The sequence below is a fragment of the Engystomops pustulosus genome, chromosome 7, assembly GCF_040894005.1.
Source record: "Engystomops pustulosus chromosome 7, aEngPut4.maternal, whole genome shotgun sequence".
NCBI lineage: Eukaryota > Metazoa > Chordata > Amphibia > Anura > Leptodactylidae > Engystomops > Engystomops pustulosus.
In genome coordinates, this window is record NC_092417.1 from 3,579,657 (window position 1) to 3,595,551 (window position 15,895).

Genomic DNA, 15,895 nt, shown 5'->3' on the forward strand with positions numbered 1-15,895 from the left:
ACCATCAAAAATTTAATCTTGATAAACCATGGACACTTACTTATAGATCCAGGCACCGTGACTGTGGGAATCTTCTTACATTTGTTATCCATGGCCTCGTTCCTGCTAAAATCAACTTTTAAAATATAATAATTAGCCAGAAGGGTTCTGGAAGTGTTACCAGAGCCCCTGTGTGCGGTAGCAGCACTGATTCCCACCAACTGCCCACAATCAGCCCTGAAGACAACCCTGGCGAACACCGGACCCGACCTCAAAAGAGCGGCCAATCCAACCGTTCACAAGCGGGAAACTCTCTACCCCTGCATATAAAACCTTCAGCCAATTACAAACTCCCCCGGCAGGCCATACCTCAGAACGACAGACCAGAGGTACTCGTGGTTAACCCGATGAAACGCTTTTGCCTGGTCCAAGGACAGCAAGTACCCCTTCCAGTTACCAGCCCTGCCCTACTCCACTGCCTCCCGGACACAAAGCACAGCACTAAATGTACTGCGGCCTGGAACAGAGCAGTGCTGGGTCCCCGAAAGGAGCCGGGGCGCAAACTGCACCAGCCGATTAAACAGCACCTTTGCCAAAACCTTTCTGTCCGTATTGAGAAGCGCTATGGGACTCCAGTTCTCAATACGAGATCGGTCCTTACCCTTTGACAGGATGATCAGGGCAGACCTCCTCATTGACTTTGGCAGAGCGCCCGAGGAAAGACACTCATTATATACCTGAGTCAAGAGGGGAACCAAGGCGTCCTTAAATGTCTTATAAAACTCAGGTGTTAAGCAATCCGGACCTGGCGATTTCTTGAGGGTGAGCCCTTCAATCGCCCGGCTAACTTCCTCCTCCCTAATCCTTTAGTGATGAGTCTACTCCTGGCTCAGAGACAGTTTCAGCCAGGAAAGCCGACATCACATCCCGATCTAGATCCTTCCTGCCCAAGAGGTGCGAGTAGAAGGATCTGACGACCTCCAGGATTAGAATAGTTACATAATCTCTATTATTGCATCTGTGGGGCTGCTCTGAAGGGGCTGGCGAGGCCTGTTACACCCTTTATGTACAGGTATATGGTGCGTTACACCCCGGCAGGTAACATGCTATCAGCAGATTCTGTTCTGAGGAGCTCACAATCTTTACTTGTTCCATTGTAATACCTATACTATGTAGCAGAAATCTGGAGCGACTCTATATCACTGATCTGTCAAAGTTCATTAGCTGAGCCAGATGGATGTAGAGGAAGCAGAGGAAGAAACAAGAGGCGCTGACCTCGTGAAATACGTAATAAAACCAGATAATGGTAATGAAGAGTTGCTCACCTTAGGGTAGATGAAAAAGGCATAAGTAATCCCATGTAGCAGCCGACGATCTCCTGGTAGTAGGCAATCCCCGGTCCAGAGTACGGGGTTGTCTAGTCAATATACTGGTGATCCCAATCGGAAAGACCTTTTTTTAATGTGCGTTCCAAAAACTTGAGGTTGATTATATCATAAAAATTTAAAAAAGTTACAGATACAACGCGTTTCGGCTCAGTACATGAGCCTTTGTCAGGCATGAGGTTACATGGTATGTGACAGGTTTATATACAAATGAGTGACACTGGGATTATCCCGGGCAGAAACACGAGCACTTACGTCACAGATTTATGTAACAATTTTTATACAGAAAAATAAAAAATATATAAAAAAATACATAACGAATGGGTGGGGGTATGTGTATATAAGATTCTAGCCACCTGTGAGGATGAATTTGATAAGACAAAATGCTGGGTAACACCAAAGAACCGAAGACTGATGTCCCCGGAAGTTGATCTGTAGGAGGTACATAGATGTGCTTGACAGCGGGTTGCCGTGATACCATAGACGCTTCCTCCGGCGTGGGGGTTGCTAAGTTACCCAGAGAGCTTACTATGACGTGGACAACTACGGAAGCCTAGGGAGGCCAAAAAACTAAGGAGGAGCTCGTGCAGCACGATAGAACAGGGGTGTTCTGCAGCGCGAGGCACTCGTACAGCATGATAATACCGGGGTGTTATCGGTAATCGTCAGGAAAAACAGAGGAACGGGACGGGTGCCGTATACTATGACATTGGGGCGCCATACACAGGACATGGTGCACCCCATAGAAGAGGTCATCTCTGGATTGTGACCTTCCATGGTCCTGACAGTCTTTTTGCTTTCCTCTTCCAGTTCCCATCCAGCAGCCATGGCCAATCTCCTGTACGCCATCCGGAGGATCATCGACACCTTCCACAGCTACAGCTGCCGCAGCGGCCCCTGCGATAAACTGGACAAGGCGCAATTCAAGAGCCTCATCCAGACGGAGTTTGCAGAAGTGATTGAGGTAAGATCCTACATGGATGTTCCCAGCACTTTGTGCTTCGGAGCTGCTCGTGAAGCTGAGGAGTCTTTTTTGGGTTTCTATGAATTACAATGGAGGATAGACCCGGGAGGGAGTGGCTATTATAGCTGTAGCTGTAGCTGCTGGGTGCAGGAGAATATCAGTCCTGATAATTACTGGCAACATGATAAAATGATGTCACGCGCATGTGACTGAGCTCAGGCCCCACATCAGTTCTAGATCCTGCACACACAGCGCATTGTATATACAGCGACCGCTCTCTGTACAGGAAAGGGTGGTCCGCAGCTTCCATAAAGTATAATGGCAGGGAGGGTCCTCTCAGAGAGGTGGTCTTCTGGAGAGGTCTCACTGTGCATGTGCAACACCCCTGCCAATGCATTTCCAGGCTGGTAGTTGCAAATAGCGCCCTCCTCAGGTCAGGAGATGTTAGGGGGATTGATCACCTCTCTAGGAATGTTCAGGAATCTGAGTCTTATGTAATTGCAGCTGTAGATTCTGCCTGGAAAGGCAACAGTTAAATTGGTGTAAGTAATTATCCAATGATGTGGCTGTATTGTTAGCTGGAAGTTGATTGGAGAGCAGCTACCACCTGACCAAGGGGAGTATATAACCTGACGTGTTTCATCATCTGTCTCCTCAGAGGGACTAAAGTTTACCAATTCTGGTACTGGCCGTCCATCGGGGGGGCTTAGCATGGGCCAGGCCACAATACAATATGCGGCTGGCGTTCCGTACGCGCCAGATAGATGGTACTTCCGCCTCTTTAAATCGTAGATCCTACCCCCTGATGTATCTGATTGGGCGGACATCCCTATATAGTCGCTCCTATTGGCCCAGCGCGGTTAACTGCCAGGAGCGCGATACGGCAGGAAGATTTGATAGACGCGTCTCCATAGGGACGCTTGTAAGCACGTGGATGTAGGTCCACGTTGGGACGCAACTGCCCTGAGTAAGGGGCTAGATCCAGAGACAATGGGGGTCATTTTCACCAAGGGTCCGATTCACGTTTTTCCCGACGTGTTACCCGAATATTTCCGATTTGCGCCGATTTTCCCTGAATTGCCCCGGGATTTTGGCGCACGCGATCGGTTTGTGGCGCATCGGCGCTGGCATGCACGCGATTGAATTCAGGGGGCGTGGCCGGTGGAAAACCCGACAGATTCGGAAAAAAGCGCTGTATTTTTTTAAAAAAATTGGTCGCACGGGCCATACTCACCTGCACCACGATGAAGACGATGAACTCCGGGGCACCTCGGTGGACTTCGGCGCAGCAGCGACACCTGGTGGACATCGGGCGCAGGACCTTCATGAAGAGACCCCCTTCCAGTAGCGGAGACCTAGAATTACATAACACATAAAGTTAGAGAGAAACCAAGCGTTTACGAGGTCACACATCCAATTGCCACCAACAGCCGGATGACAATCCTGGCATATACATCTGTGTCTTGGTCATTGAGGCCTTTGGGAGAGATGGTATCCAATGTAACGATCCAACCTGCCTCCTTCTGGAGGATCATCTTGTGCCAGTTGCCGCTGCGTTCAGGGTATGAAACCGCAGCGCTGCCGCATCACCGTTATGGTACGTCCAGACATGGTTTGATATTGGTTTGTCTTTTTTGTGGGTCTCCAAGATGTTCCCCCACTCTTCTACGCAGCTCCCTGTAGGTCTTACCCACATACTCAGGACCCCACCTACGTGTAACTTTGTAGATGACACCAGTGCTCGTGCAGTCTATGTAGTCTCTAATGGTCTAACGTTTCCTGTAACGCTACTTGTGAATGTAAGGGCAGGCAATAACTCCCAGTCACCCGCCTGTCCAACCATGTGCCTTTCGGTTTGGGGGCTACGTAATGGCTATTCACTAGACGAGTGAATGGAACCTGTAGGCTTAGGCCTACCAGATTTTTTTAAATCTTTGTCCATCAGTAGAATGGGCCAATGTCTCTCCAGGATCTTCCTGGCATCCTCCGACCCATCCTTCTTTTTTTTTTTGGTGGACCATGTAGAAGATCAGTATGACTTTTACTTAAACTGTCCTTATAAGCCTCTGAGGAATCAGGGGACCCACGCTCAAGGAATCTGTCGTTCGCCGCCGGAACTCGTTTTCTGAACGGTAGTTTCAGTGTACCCGCAGGTATCACCCCTTGGGCATTCCTTTACGTAGGGGAAATGGGCGATGACTGTCCCATCTTAATAGTGAATTGGTCGCTGTTGGTTTACGTGTATAGTGTACCGTCCGGTGATTTCGCGATCAGCGCGTCTGGGAACGGAAGGTTTGTTTCATAAATCTCTGATGTAAAATGCCTATATGATTCTGGTTGAGTGAATTTACAAAGTTGCCAAACTCATCCGCCCCCCCCCCCCCTTCCACAGGATGAATATATTGTCTATATAACACAGGAACATTTCCCCATGTTCGATCACCACAGATGGGTCATCACTAAACACACAGGTGGCCTCCCACCAACCCAGGAGCGTATTGGCATATGAGGGAGATCAAGGTCTCCCCATGGCCGTGCCCCTGAGCTGGTGGTTTTACCATAATGCCGTCATCTTTTTCTAGGTTACAGAGTGCCACAATTTCTTTAGTACAATTAGGTGCAGTATTACTTGGTTTCAGCTTTTTTAGGTCTGAACAAACCATCTCCACAAATGCGTCAATACATGATATGTCCCCCTGTGTTCTTGAGTGTGGTGAATGGACCCTGTCCCTCCTGTTCTGGACGTGAATGTTCCAGACTGGCCAGCAATCTAACGTCCTTGACCATGTCTGGAGGAACACCCAGTTCTCTACTAGATTTATCATCTTTTTTCTTAAAAAATGTATTCCAACTTAGCTTATGGGCGAAAAGGTTGATGTCCTTCATCCACATTAAGGTATCCTAATCTGACAAACGTCAGTCCATTCGATAAGACCACCATCTCGTTGCTGTTAGGTTTCCTTTGTGATAGATTTATTATTTGGAGTGAGCGGTAAGACTCAACACCATGTTTCTATTCCTGACGGGCTATTGGTTCTCTAAAAAACGGGCCCCTGAGCCCCTTCCTGTCCCCCTTCCTGTCCCCCTCCCACCTCTTGATCCACCTCTTTTGGTACTATGTCCTTTTCTATCTTTATAGGACCCTTCACTATCTGATCCTCCCGCCTCTGTTGAAGAGACCTCCGTATCAGTGGCACAGGGTTGATGTCTTTGGATCAATATGCAATAAACCCTATTCTCTTTGAAGTCCTGAAGGTCTCTTATGAATTGTCTTTCTCTCTTTTTAAAAATATTGGTATTTATCCCCTGAATTCTATAGGGTAAATCCTTTGTTTGATATTTCAGGATCTGTTTCGGAATTTTTTACTGTCTCAATTTGACCTTGCAGTTTTTTGACAAGGTTCATTTTCAAGGTTTACCCTCCCACCAGGATGTATAATGATCTTTGTAGATCTTGGTGAGGTCTTTAAAGGAAGGGGTGTATTTTTTCTGTGTCAGGTCCTTTTCCGAAAAAACGTCCTTCGCTTCAGAGAGCTATTGTTGCCTATCGATAAGAAAGTGCCTCAGGCCTAAAGTTTGGCACTTAGGGCACGTCTGGAGACTCTAGCCCAGAGCTGCAGCTTCCACAATTTGGACACAGCTCTACCTCAACCATCCCAGCCGGTATCTACTATGAGGCTGGTGCACCATTCCTGCGGACCCCTCTCCATGACCACTCAAGCAACCAAAACTTGCTGTTAACCTTTTTTGGACCGTTGCCTAAACTTTGCCGTTGAATAAATAACTATAAGTTGATTTGCACAACGTTGCCTCCGTCTGATCCCTGGATACGGCTGTTACCACCACAGGCTCTCCCATCCATCACCCAGGGAGTCATCTTACAGACACCTCAGGGGTTGCCCCAGGGAGAATCACCTTCTTCCTCCATATTTCTTGCACACACCACCTGTGGAGAGCGGCCAGGCTGTAGGACAGCCCTCCGGTCCCCATACCAAGCACTGTGACACTAGCGTGCCTAGGCCGCAACCGCCAGCCACTCCCATATTCTGTCTCCAGGCCCCAAGAAAAGGCCCCGGTGGGGGATATTGCACATTTATATATATGTGCACATCCTGTGATGCTGCCATGTGTTCATCTTGTTATTCCTGTGTAGGTGTTGTATAGTGTAGTTGGACATGTTTTTATATATTGTTCTCTCTGTGATGTAGTAGATTCCTGTATGATGCAGAGATCCAGTGCTCTGTGCTGCCAGCTCTGTGTCTCCCCTGCCTTGTTGTGCACTAGATCTCCGTACAAGCAGTTACCCTGATTCTGTGTCCTGATTGGCTGGGCTGTTTGTGCACATTCATGTGGATGCCCTCAGGCCTCAGTGCCCTTAGCTGATGTCACAACCAGGAAGTCCCATTCACTGCAGGAAAAGCGGAGAGGATTTTACATATAGGGCTTTTCAGGAGCTGGTTAGGTGTCTTCCGGTGGTGTTGGGTGTAGCTGACATTGGGTGTAACTATTCAAAGCGGGAACGTGGCTCATTATGAAGGGACAGTCACGACAAGACTATTTTTTAGGGCAGAAATATGAGCATTGGAGAATGTTGTTTCCATATTCATGGCCATGTATATATATGTATGTATGTATGTATGTAGGGATTACCCCCAACAGTCCTGGTTTCTGGGGAACAGTCCAAATCCTTAGGGTCCATTCCACCGTTCTGTGTGGAGAAGGGAGCCTCAGCTTCCCGCTTCACCATTGAGGAGGAGTGATCACACCAATATATCACTGCCCTCCGGGCCACACACAGAGGTGGCATTGAAGTCATTTATCTGCGGAGGTTACCGGGCCTAGGTGAGTATTAGTTTTTGGTTATGAAGGGGGTACATGAAATGGGGGCATTATAAGATTTGGGTGCCAAGTAAATGTAAATGTAAGCTACCGGTGACATCATACATGTATCGACTCGTCTTCTAGACCAAAATAACATCTTACATATACCCATGACATAATGGTGATTTAACCTAAAAAAGTAATTTACCTGCAACACAAATATCAGTAATAGATCCAAAAATCAGGCACTTGGGAAAGTATCACACATTTTTGAGCCCTGGAAGCTGTATACCCAGCTGCACTCCCAGCTGGTAAGTCGGCCAACCGAGCAAACACCTCAAATGTCAAATCTTCCACCATTCTGCCTGCTGTGACTTGAAATTAAATATAAAATACAAAGAGGGAGATAACATTGAGTCAGCCATACAAACCTCCACGTCCTGTAGGATGGGAGAACATCATAAGGCAACAAAGGAGGGGGGAAGAACACATCATAAAGGCAATGATTAACAATAGAGATGAGCGAACATACTCGTCCGAGCTTGATGCTGGTTGGAGCATTAGCGTACTCGTAACTGCTCGTTGCTCGGACGAATACTTCGCCCGCTCGAGAAAATGGCAGCCCCCGCCGTTTTGCTTTTTGGCGGCCAGAAACAGAGCCAATCACAAGCCAGGAGACTCTGCACTCCACCCAGCATGACGTGGTACCCTTACACGTAGATAGCAGTGGTTGGCTGGCCAGATCAGGTGACCCTGGGATAGACTAGCCGCTGCCCGCGCTGCTCGGATCATTCTCTGTCTGGATGCCGCTAGGGAGAGAGCTGCTGCTGGTCAGGGAAAGCGTTAGGGTGTTCTATTAGAATAGTGTTAGGCAGGAGTGATTCTACAACAACCCAACAGCCCTTCTTAGGGCTACAATAACGTTATACTTTTTTTTTTTTTATTTGCTTGTGGCTGGGCTTGCTGGCACTAGTAGTGCAGCTAGTACCATATTGTGAGGAATTAGCAGGGGGACTTGCTACCGTTGTGTTTAGCTCTTAGTGACACACATATCCACCTCAAACACCAAAGTGGGACAATTTATTAGGGGTTTGATTAGAATTAGGCAGAGTCTGCTGATTTTTTTTTTTTTTTACCTTTATTTCTTTTTATAGCTCAAAGTCATATTGCAAAGCAGTGTGCTTTCAGTGTAGGCTACAAAATAGCCATAGGAGAACCCCAACGGCTTACTTACGCCTACAGTAGCGTTATATATATTTGATTTCTGGTTGATCTGCTGGTGGCTGTAGTTGCTGCAGTGCATCTACTAGCAAATTGTGAGCAATTTGTAGTGAGACTTGCGACCGCTGTGTTTAGCTCTTAGTGACGCACATATCCATCGCAAAGACCGAAGTGGGAAAATTTATTAGGGGTTTGATTTCAATTAGGCACAGTCTGCCATTTCCTTTTTTATTTTACGTTTATTTTTTTAATAACTCAGCGTCATCTCATCTGGCATAGTAGTGTGCTTTCATACTTGGCTAGAAAATAGCCATAGCAATAGGATAGCATCGTTTGGTTTTAAAAACTAAAAAACACAAAAAAAAACAAAAAACACAAAAAAAAACAAAAAACACAAAAAAAAGTAAAAAAAAAAATTAAAGTTATAACTCTCATTTTCAAAATGTTTAACCCGAGGGCTAGGGGTAGAGGACGAGGGCGGGGACGTGGGCGTCCAACTACTGCAGGGGTCAGAGGCCGTGGTCCTGGGCGGGGTGAGACACCACCTGCTTATGAGGGAGCAGGGGAACGCCGCAGAGCTACACTCCCTAGGTTCATGTCTGAAGTTACTGGGACTCGTGGTAGAGCACTGTTGAGGCCAGAACAGTGCGAACAGGTGATGTCGTGGATTGCGGACAATGCTTCGAGCAATTTGTCCACCAGTCAGTCTTCCACGCAGTCCACCCATGTCACCGAAATCGGCACTCCTCCAGCTCCTGCACCTCAGCCTCCTCCCCCCCAGTCTGCCCCCTCCCAGGAAAATTTGCCATTTGAACCGGCATACTCTGAGGAACTGTTTTCTGGACCCTTCCCACAGTCACAAACCACTTGTCCGGTTGCTGCTGAGCTTTTTTCCGATGCCCAGGTTTTCCACCAGTCACAGTCTGTGGGTAATGATGACCTTCTTGACGTAGTGGAAGTGTGTAAAGAGGTGTCCGACGATGAGGAGACACGGTTGTCAGACAGTGGTGAAGTTGTTGTCAGGGCAGGAAGTCCGAGGGGGGAGCAGACTGAGGGATCGGAGGATGATGAGGTGACAGACCCAAGCTGGGTTGAGAGGCCGGGTGAACACAGTGCTTCTGAGACGGAGGCGAGTCCTCGACCAGAACAGGTTGGAAGAGGCAGTGGTGGGGCCAGACGGAGAGGCAGGGCCAGAGCTGGTGCATCAGCGCCAAATGTGTCAACTAGTGAAGCTCCCGTGACGAGGGCTAGATTTTCAGAAGTCTGGAGGTTCTTTAAGGAAACACCGGATGACTGACGGACTGTGGTGTGCAACATTTGCCAAACCAGGATCTACAGGGGTTCCACCACTACTAGCTTAACTACCACCAGTATGCGCAGGCATATGAATGCTAAACACCCCACTCAATGGCAAGAAGCCCGTTCACCTCCGGCCGGGCACACCACTGCTCCTTCCCCTGTGTCAGCTGATAGTCAGCCCCCTGCCCAGGACCCTGCCACAAAAACCCCATCGTCGCCTCCACGATCCTCCACAGCATCCACCAGCGTACAGCTCTCCATACCCCAGACGCTGGAGCGGAAACGCAAATATAGTGCAACCCACCCGCACGCCCAAGCCCTTAATGTCCACATCTCCAGATTGCTAAGCCTGGAGATGCTGCCCTATAGGCTAGTAGAGACCGAGGCCTTTCGCAACCTCATGGCGGCGGCCGCCCCTCGGTATTCGGTCCCCAGCTGCCACTATTTTTCCCGATGTGCCGTCCCAGCCCTGCACCAGCACGTGTCAGACAACATCATCCTTGCCCTGACCAACGCCGTTTCTGACAAGGTCCACCTGACCACGGACACGTGGACGAGTGCTGCCGGGCAGGGCCACTATATATCGCTGACGGCACATTGGGTTAACTTGGTGGAGGCTGGGACCGAGTCTGACCCTGGGGCTGGTCATATACTGCCGACACCGAGGATTGCGGGGCCTACCTTGGTCCAGGTGTTTCAGGCCTACTATGCCTCCTCCTCCTCCCACCCCTCCTCCACCTCCTCCTCCGAACTACCATCCGTGGGCATGGCGCCATCAGTCGGTAGCTCTAGGCACAGCAGTAGTGCCGTCGCTAAGCGACAGCAGGCGGTGCTGAAACTGCTGAGCCTAGGCGATAAAAGGCACACCGCCCAAGAACTATTACAGGGCATCACGGCGCAGACTGATCTGTGGCTGGCACCGCTGAACCTGAAGCCAGGCATGGTTGTGTGTGACAACGGCCGTAACCTGGTGGCGGCTCTGCAACTCGGCAGACTGACACATGTGCCATGCCTGGCCCATGTGTTAAAGCTGATGCCAGATGTCAACTTCCACCAGAACTGGTAGTCAGGTCAGTCAGCTTCCTCAAGTCTACAATGAGGAGTGGACGTGGATGTCTGATATCTGTCAGGTGCTGAGTAACTTTGAGGAGTCAACACAGATGGTCAGTGGCGATGCCGCCATCATCAGCCTCACCATCCCGCTGCTTGGCCTGTTGAAAAACTCTCTGGTCAGCATGAAGTCGGAAGCTTTGCGCTCGTCACAAGAGACGGGGGAAGAAGATTCCCTTGTTGATAGCCAAAGCACCCTCAGGTCTGTTTCTCAGCGCATATCGGAGGAGGTGGAGGTGGAGGAGGATGAGGAGGAAGAGGAGGAGAATGTTGGCGAGACACAAGAGGGGACCATTGTTGAGTCCTACACTGTTGAGCGTGTATGGGCAGAAGAAGAGGAGTTGGAGGAGTTGGAGGAGGAGGAAATGGACAGTCAGGCCAGTGAGGGGAGTGAATTCTTACGCGTTGGTACTCTGGCGCATATGGCAGATTTCATGCTAGGCTGCCTATCCCGTGACCCTCGCGTTCAAAGAATTTATTCCAGCACCGATTACTGGGTGTTCACTCTCCTGGACCCACGGTACAAGCAAAATCTTCCCACTCTCATCCCTGGAGAGGAAAGGAGTGTGAGAATGCATGAATACCAGCAGGCCCTGGGTGCACAAGCTGAAACAGTATTTCCCTTCTGACAGCGCTAGCGGCAGAGTGCGTAGTTCTGCGGGACAAGTAGCGAGGGAGAGTAGGCGAGCAGGCAGCTTGTCCAGCACTGGCAAGGGTACGCTTTACAAGGCTTTTGCCAGCTTTATGTCACCCCAGCAAGACACTGTCACCTGTCCCCAGTCTCGGCAGAGTAGGGCTGATCTTACAGAAAGATGGTGAGGGAGTACGTAGCTGACCATACCATCGTCCTAAATGATCACACAGCTCCCTACAACTACTGGGTTTCAAAGCTGGACATGTGGCACGAACTGGCGCTGTACGCCTTGGAGGTTCTTGCCTGCCCTGCCGCTAGCGTCTTGTCCGAGCGGGTTTTCAGTGCAGCTGGTGGCATCATCACCGATAAGCGTACACGCCTGTCGACTGACAGCGCTGACAGGCTGACGCTTATTAAGATGAATAAAGCCTGGATTTCTCATAATTTCCAATCTCCACCAGGTGAAGGAAGCTCAACCTGAATAATTTATCCACTCCTCCTCCTCCTCATTTTCCTCCTTCTCCTCCTCTTTGTACAGTAAAGCAGAGGAAACTGGCTATTTTTTGACAGGGCCCACTGGCTCTAGCTATAGTACTTTATGCATTTAATTTTTCTGGAGGGCCACCTACCTGGTCCTCTGTTTTAAACAATTTTTGGGAGTGCCACATACAGGCACTCAATCTATTCAATTTTTCTGGAGGGCCACCTACCTGCTCCTCTGGTTTGAAAACTTTTTTGGACTGCCACATACAGGCACTCAATCTATTTCTTTTTTCTGGAGGGCCACCTACCTGCTCCTCTGGTTTGAAAACTTTTTTGGACTGCCACATACAGGCACTCAATCTATTTCATTTTTCTGGAGGGCCACCTACCTGCTCCTCTGGTTTGAAAACTTTTTTGGACTGCCACATACAGGCACTATCCAAATTAAATTGTCTCCATAGCAGCCTCCACACGTTGTCTCCATTGCTACCTCCAAAAGTCGTCCATATAGCTGCCTCCATACATCGTCCCTTTATCAAACGAGGTGTGTCAGGCCGAAATTTGGGTTGTTTTCATGGATTCCACATCAAAGTTGTTAACTTTGTCGCCACCCTGCTGTGTTATCCACAAAATATACTGGCAAACTTTTACCATTTAGGGATATTATTTCAGCGCTTCTTGCGCATCTGTTTACATTCCCCTCACCCGCCATATCCCAAACTTATAAGAACGCTACTACACTTGATCTTATACAAAAGGTTCTTAGAAGTGCTGTTTGGGGAGTAGCCTAGAGACAGGGGCTTGGATTGGCGAAAGCTCGCCTGGCAGCGGAGCGCCAGCTCCATCCCAAGATCCAACTAACATAGTTTTAACTGCAGCACCTTTAATCTACTACTAGTTCACTGCCTCCATACATGGTCCCCTTATCAAACGAGCTGTGTCAGGCAGAATTTTGGGTTGTTTTCATGGCTTCCATGTTAACTTTGTCGCCACCCTGCTGTGTAATCCACAAAATATACTGGCAAACTTTTATCATGTACCGATATTATTTGAGCGCTTCTTGCTCACCTCCTTTGGTTCCTCTCTGCCACCCATTGGTTTGAAGCCTGAGTCCATTTAGGGTATGTCGCCATGCCACTCTCTAGCCTGCTGCTGCTGCCGCTGCCTCTGCATGCCGTCCCCTATAGTGTCAGGGTCAATTATTGGATGTTTTAGATGCTATCTAGCTTCATTCTGTCACTCTGTCATGGCCATGCTGTTGCCCATAATTTTGGCATAATGGTGCGATTAGGCAGCCTCAGAGGCATCCATGCATGCTGCCCCTGCTGTTTCCTGTCCATTTCCGTGGTGTTTCCATCCTTTTCTGAGGTTCCCAGGTGTTTGGCCAAGCTTCCCTGTGCAGAGCCTTGGTCCCCTTGAAAAATGCTCGAGTCTCCCATTGACTTCAATGGGGCTCGTTATTCGAGACGAGCACTCGAGCATCGGGAAAAGTTTGTCTCGAATAACGAGTACCCGAGCATTTTAGTGCTCGCTCATCTCTAATTAACAACCTTATTAAAGTGTAATAGTACCCAAACTTTTAACCCTTTTGCATCTAATAATGTCAGCCCCCAGTCTATGGGACCTTCCTTAATCAGTCAGGTGTGCCCCACCAACACTTTACTCCTGAAGAGCTTTTCATAATTTGGTTGTTGTTTCTGTCTCCTTAGGATTCCGGAGATCCCCACACCATTGAAGCCATACTGCGAGCACCTGCTGAAAACAATGATGGAGAGGTTGACTTTAAAGAATTTTTAGAACTTGTAGCAAAAGTTGCTGTTGCTTATTTTGAAGCTCTGAGGTCCAAGAAAGGTTGTCAGATCTGTGCATCCCAAAAAGGTTCAATGCTGCAACCATCAACATCCTCAAAAACATGTGAATTAACCCCAAAACAAGATTCATCCAAGAGAGAGGGCTCAACCCAGGATCAAATCCTCAAACATGACAAATCCAAGAAGGAAGATCCAACTGAGAAAAATGAGTCAACTCAAAAACAAGCTCTATCCCAAAAACAAGACCCATTACTGAAGGGCCCAATACTGAAACAGGACCCAACAGAGAAACAAAACCCAATCCACAAACAAGATCAAACCGAAAAACAAGATTCAGCTCCAAAACCTGATTCATTCCAAAAATAAGACCCAACCCAAAAAACAGAACAAACCAAGGAACAAGTCTCGACCAAGAAACAAGATTCCAGCCAAAAACAAGAACCAACAGAGATAAAACACTTAGTACAAGAAGCACAAACTAAGAAAGAAGCAACAAACAAAAAACAATGTTCAGTTCTTCTGCAAGATCAGACCCAAAAAACAAGACCCAACCGAGAAACAAGAACCTATCCAAAAACAAGATCCATCTCAGAAACAAGGACAAATCGAGAAGAAAGACCCAAACCAGAAATAACACTTTATAAGGAAGGAAGACTCCACTCAGCCAAACCAAGAGCATAATTCAGCTCATGAGCCTGACCCTCAAACTGGCTCCAACCCAAAAGAAGATCCAACCAAACAAGACTCAACTCATCTAACTGAAAACCCAAAAAGTAGAGAAGTCACAAAAAGAAAATCTACCTGAGAAACAGGATCTAAGTCAGAAACAAGAACCCAATCAAATAGACCAAACTTTGAAGCAAGACCCAAGCAAAAAAGAGACCCTAACCCAGAAAAAACCCAACCAAAATGGAAGATCCATCTAAGAAAAAAGACTCAAAAAAGGAGACCCAATTCAAAAGCAAGACCCCATCATAAAGATCCTGAAACAAGATGTGACTGTAAATAGGACTAAAAAAGAGGACGCCGCTCTGAGTGAGGACCTAAGCAAGAAAGAAGACCCAGCGCAGAACCAATGCTCTGTACAAAAAGATCCAAAGCAGAAACCAGATCCAACAAAGAAACAATGTTCAGCCCTCATGCAAGATATGACCCAGAAGCAGGACTGGACATTAACTCCTTAACGCTCTGCGCCGTAGCTCTACGGCGCAGAGGTATAAGGGAAGTATGAAGAGGGCTCACGGGCTGAGTCCTCTTCATACAGAGGTGGGGGTTTTTGCATTTTGCACAAAACCCCCACCGCTAATAACCGCGGTCGGTGCTTGTACCGATCGCGGCTATTAACCCCCTAAACGCCGCCGGCAAAGTCGCCGGCGGCGTTTAAAAGACGGCGGCGCGCGGGCGCCGCCATCTTTTTTTCGATCGCCACGCCCCCGAACGTCATCGGGGGGCGGCGATCGGTTACCATGGTAGCCTCGGGTCTTCTTTTGACACGAGGCTACATGGTTTATGCAGGTTCGTTACAATGAGCCAGTGGCTCATTGTAATGTATAACCTGCAAAAATGACATATATTGCAATACTGTAGTATTGCAGTATATGGTAGGAGCGATCTGACCATCTAGGGTTAATGTACCCTAGATGGTCTAAAAGATAGTGAAAAAAAAAAGAAAAAAAAAAGTTTAAAAAATAAAAAAAATTAATAAAATATTAAAAGTTCAAATCACCCCCCTTTCCCTAGAACGGATATAAAACATAACAAACAGTAAAAATCACAGACATATTAGGTATCGCCGCGTCCCAAAATGCCCGATCTATCAAAATATAAAAACGGTTACGGCCGGCGGTGACCTCCGAGGCGGGAAATGGCGCCCAAATGTCCGAAATGCGACTTTTACACCTTTTTACATAACATAAAAAATGAAATAAAAAATGATCAAAATGTCGCACAGACCTCAAAATGGTAACAATGAAAACGTCGCCTCATTTTGCAAAAAATGACACCTCACACATCTCCGTGCGCCAAAGTATGAAAAAGTTATTAGCGTCAGAAGATGGCAAAAATTTTTTTTTCTTTTTTGTACACATTCGTTTAATTTTTGAAAATGTAATAAAACACAATAAAACCTATAAATTTGGTATCACCGCGATCGCACCGAACCAAAGAATAAAGTAGGCATGTTATTTGG

At 47.7% G+C, this 15,895-nt stretch overlaps 1 protein-coding gene across 1 annotated transcript; it reads left to right on the forward strand.

Moving 5' to 3' along the window:
- The first annotated feature begins 1,970 nt into the window (after window positions 1-1,970).
- LOC140069133 (uncharacterized) lies at window positions 1,971-14,742 on the forward strand. The gene is made up of 3 exons (XM_072114498.1): window positions 1,971-2,022; window positions 2,175-2,328; window positions 13,606-14,742. Exons 1-3 carry the CDS (start codon window positions 2,000-2,002, stop codon window positions 14,071-14,073), a joined length of 645 nt encoding a protein of 214 aa, XP_071970599.1. The 5' UTR covers window positions 1,971-1,999; the 3' UTR covers window positions 14,074-14,742.
- Window positions 14,743-15,895: the final 1,153 nt, after the last annotated feature.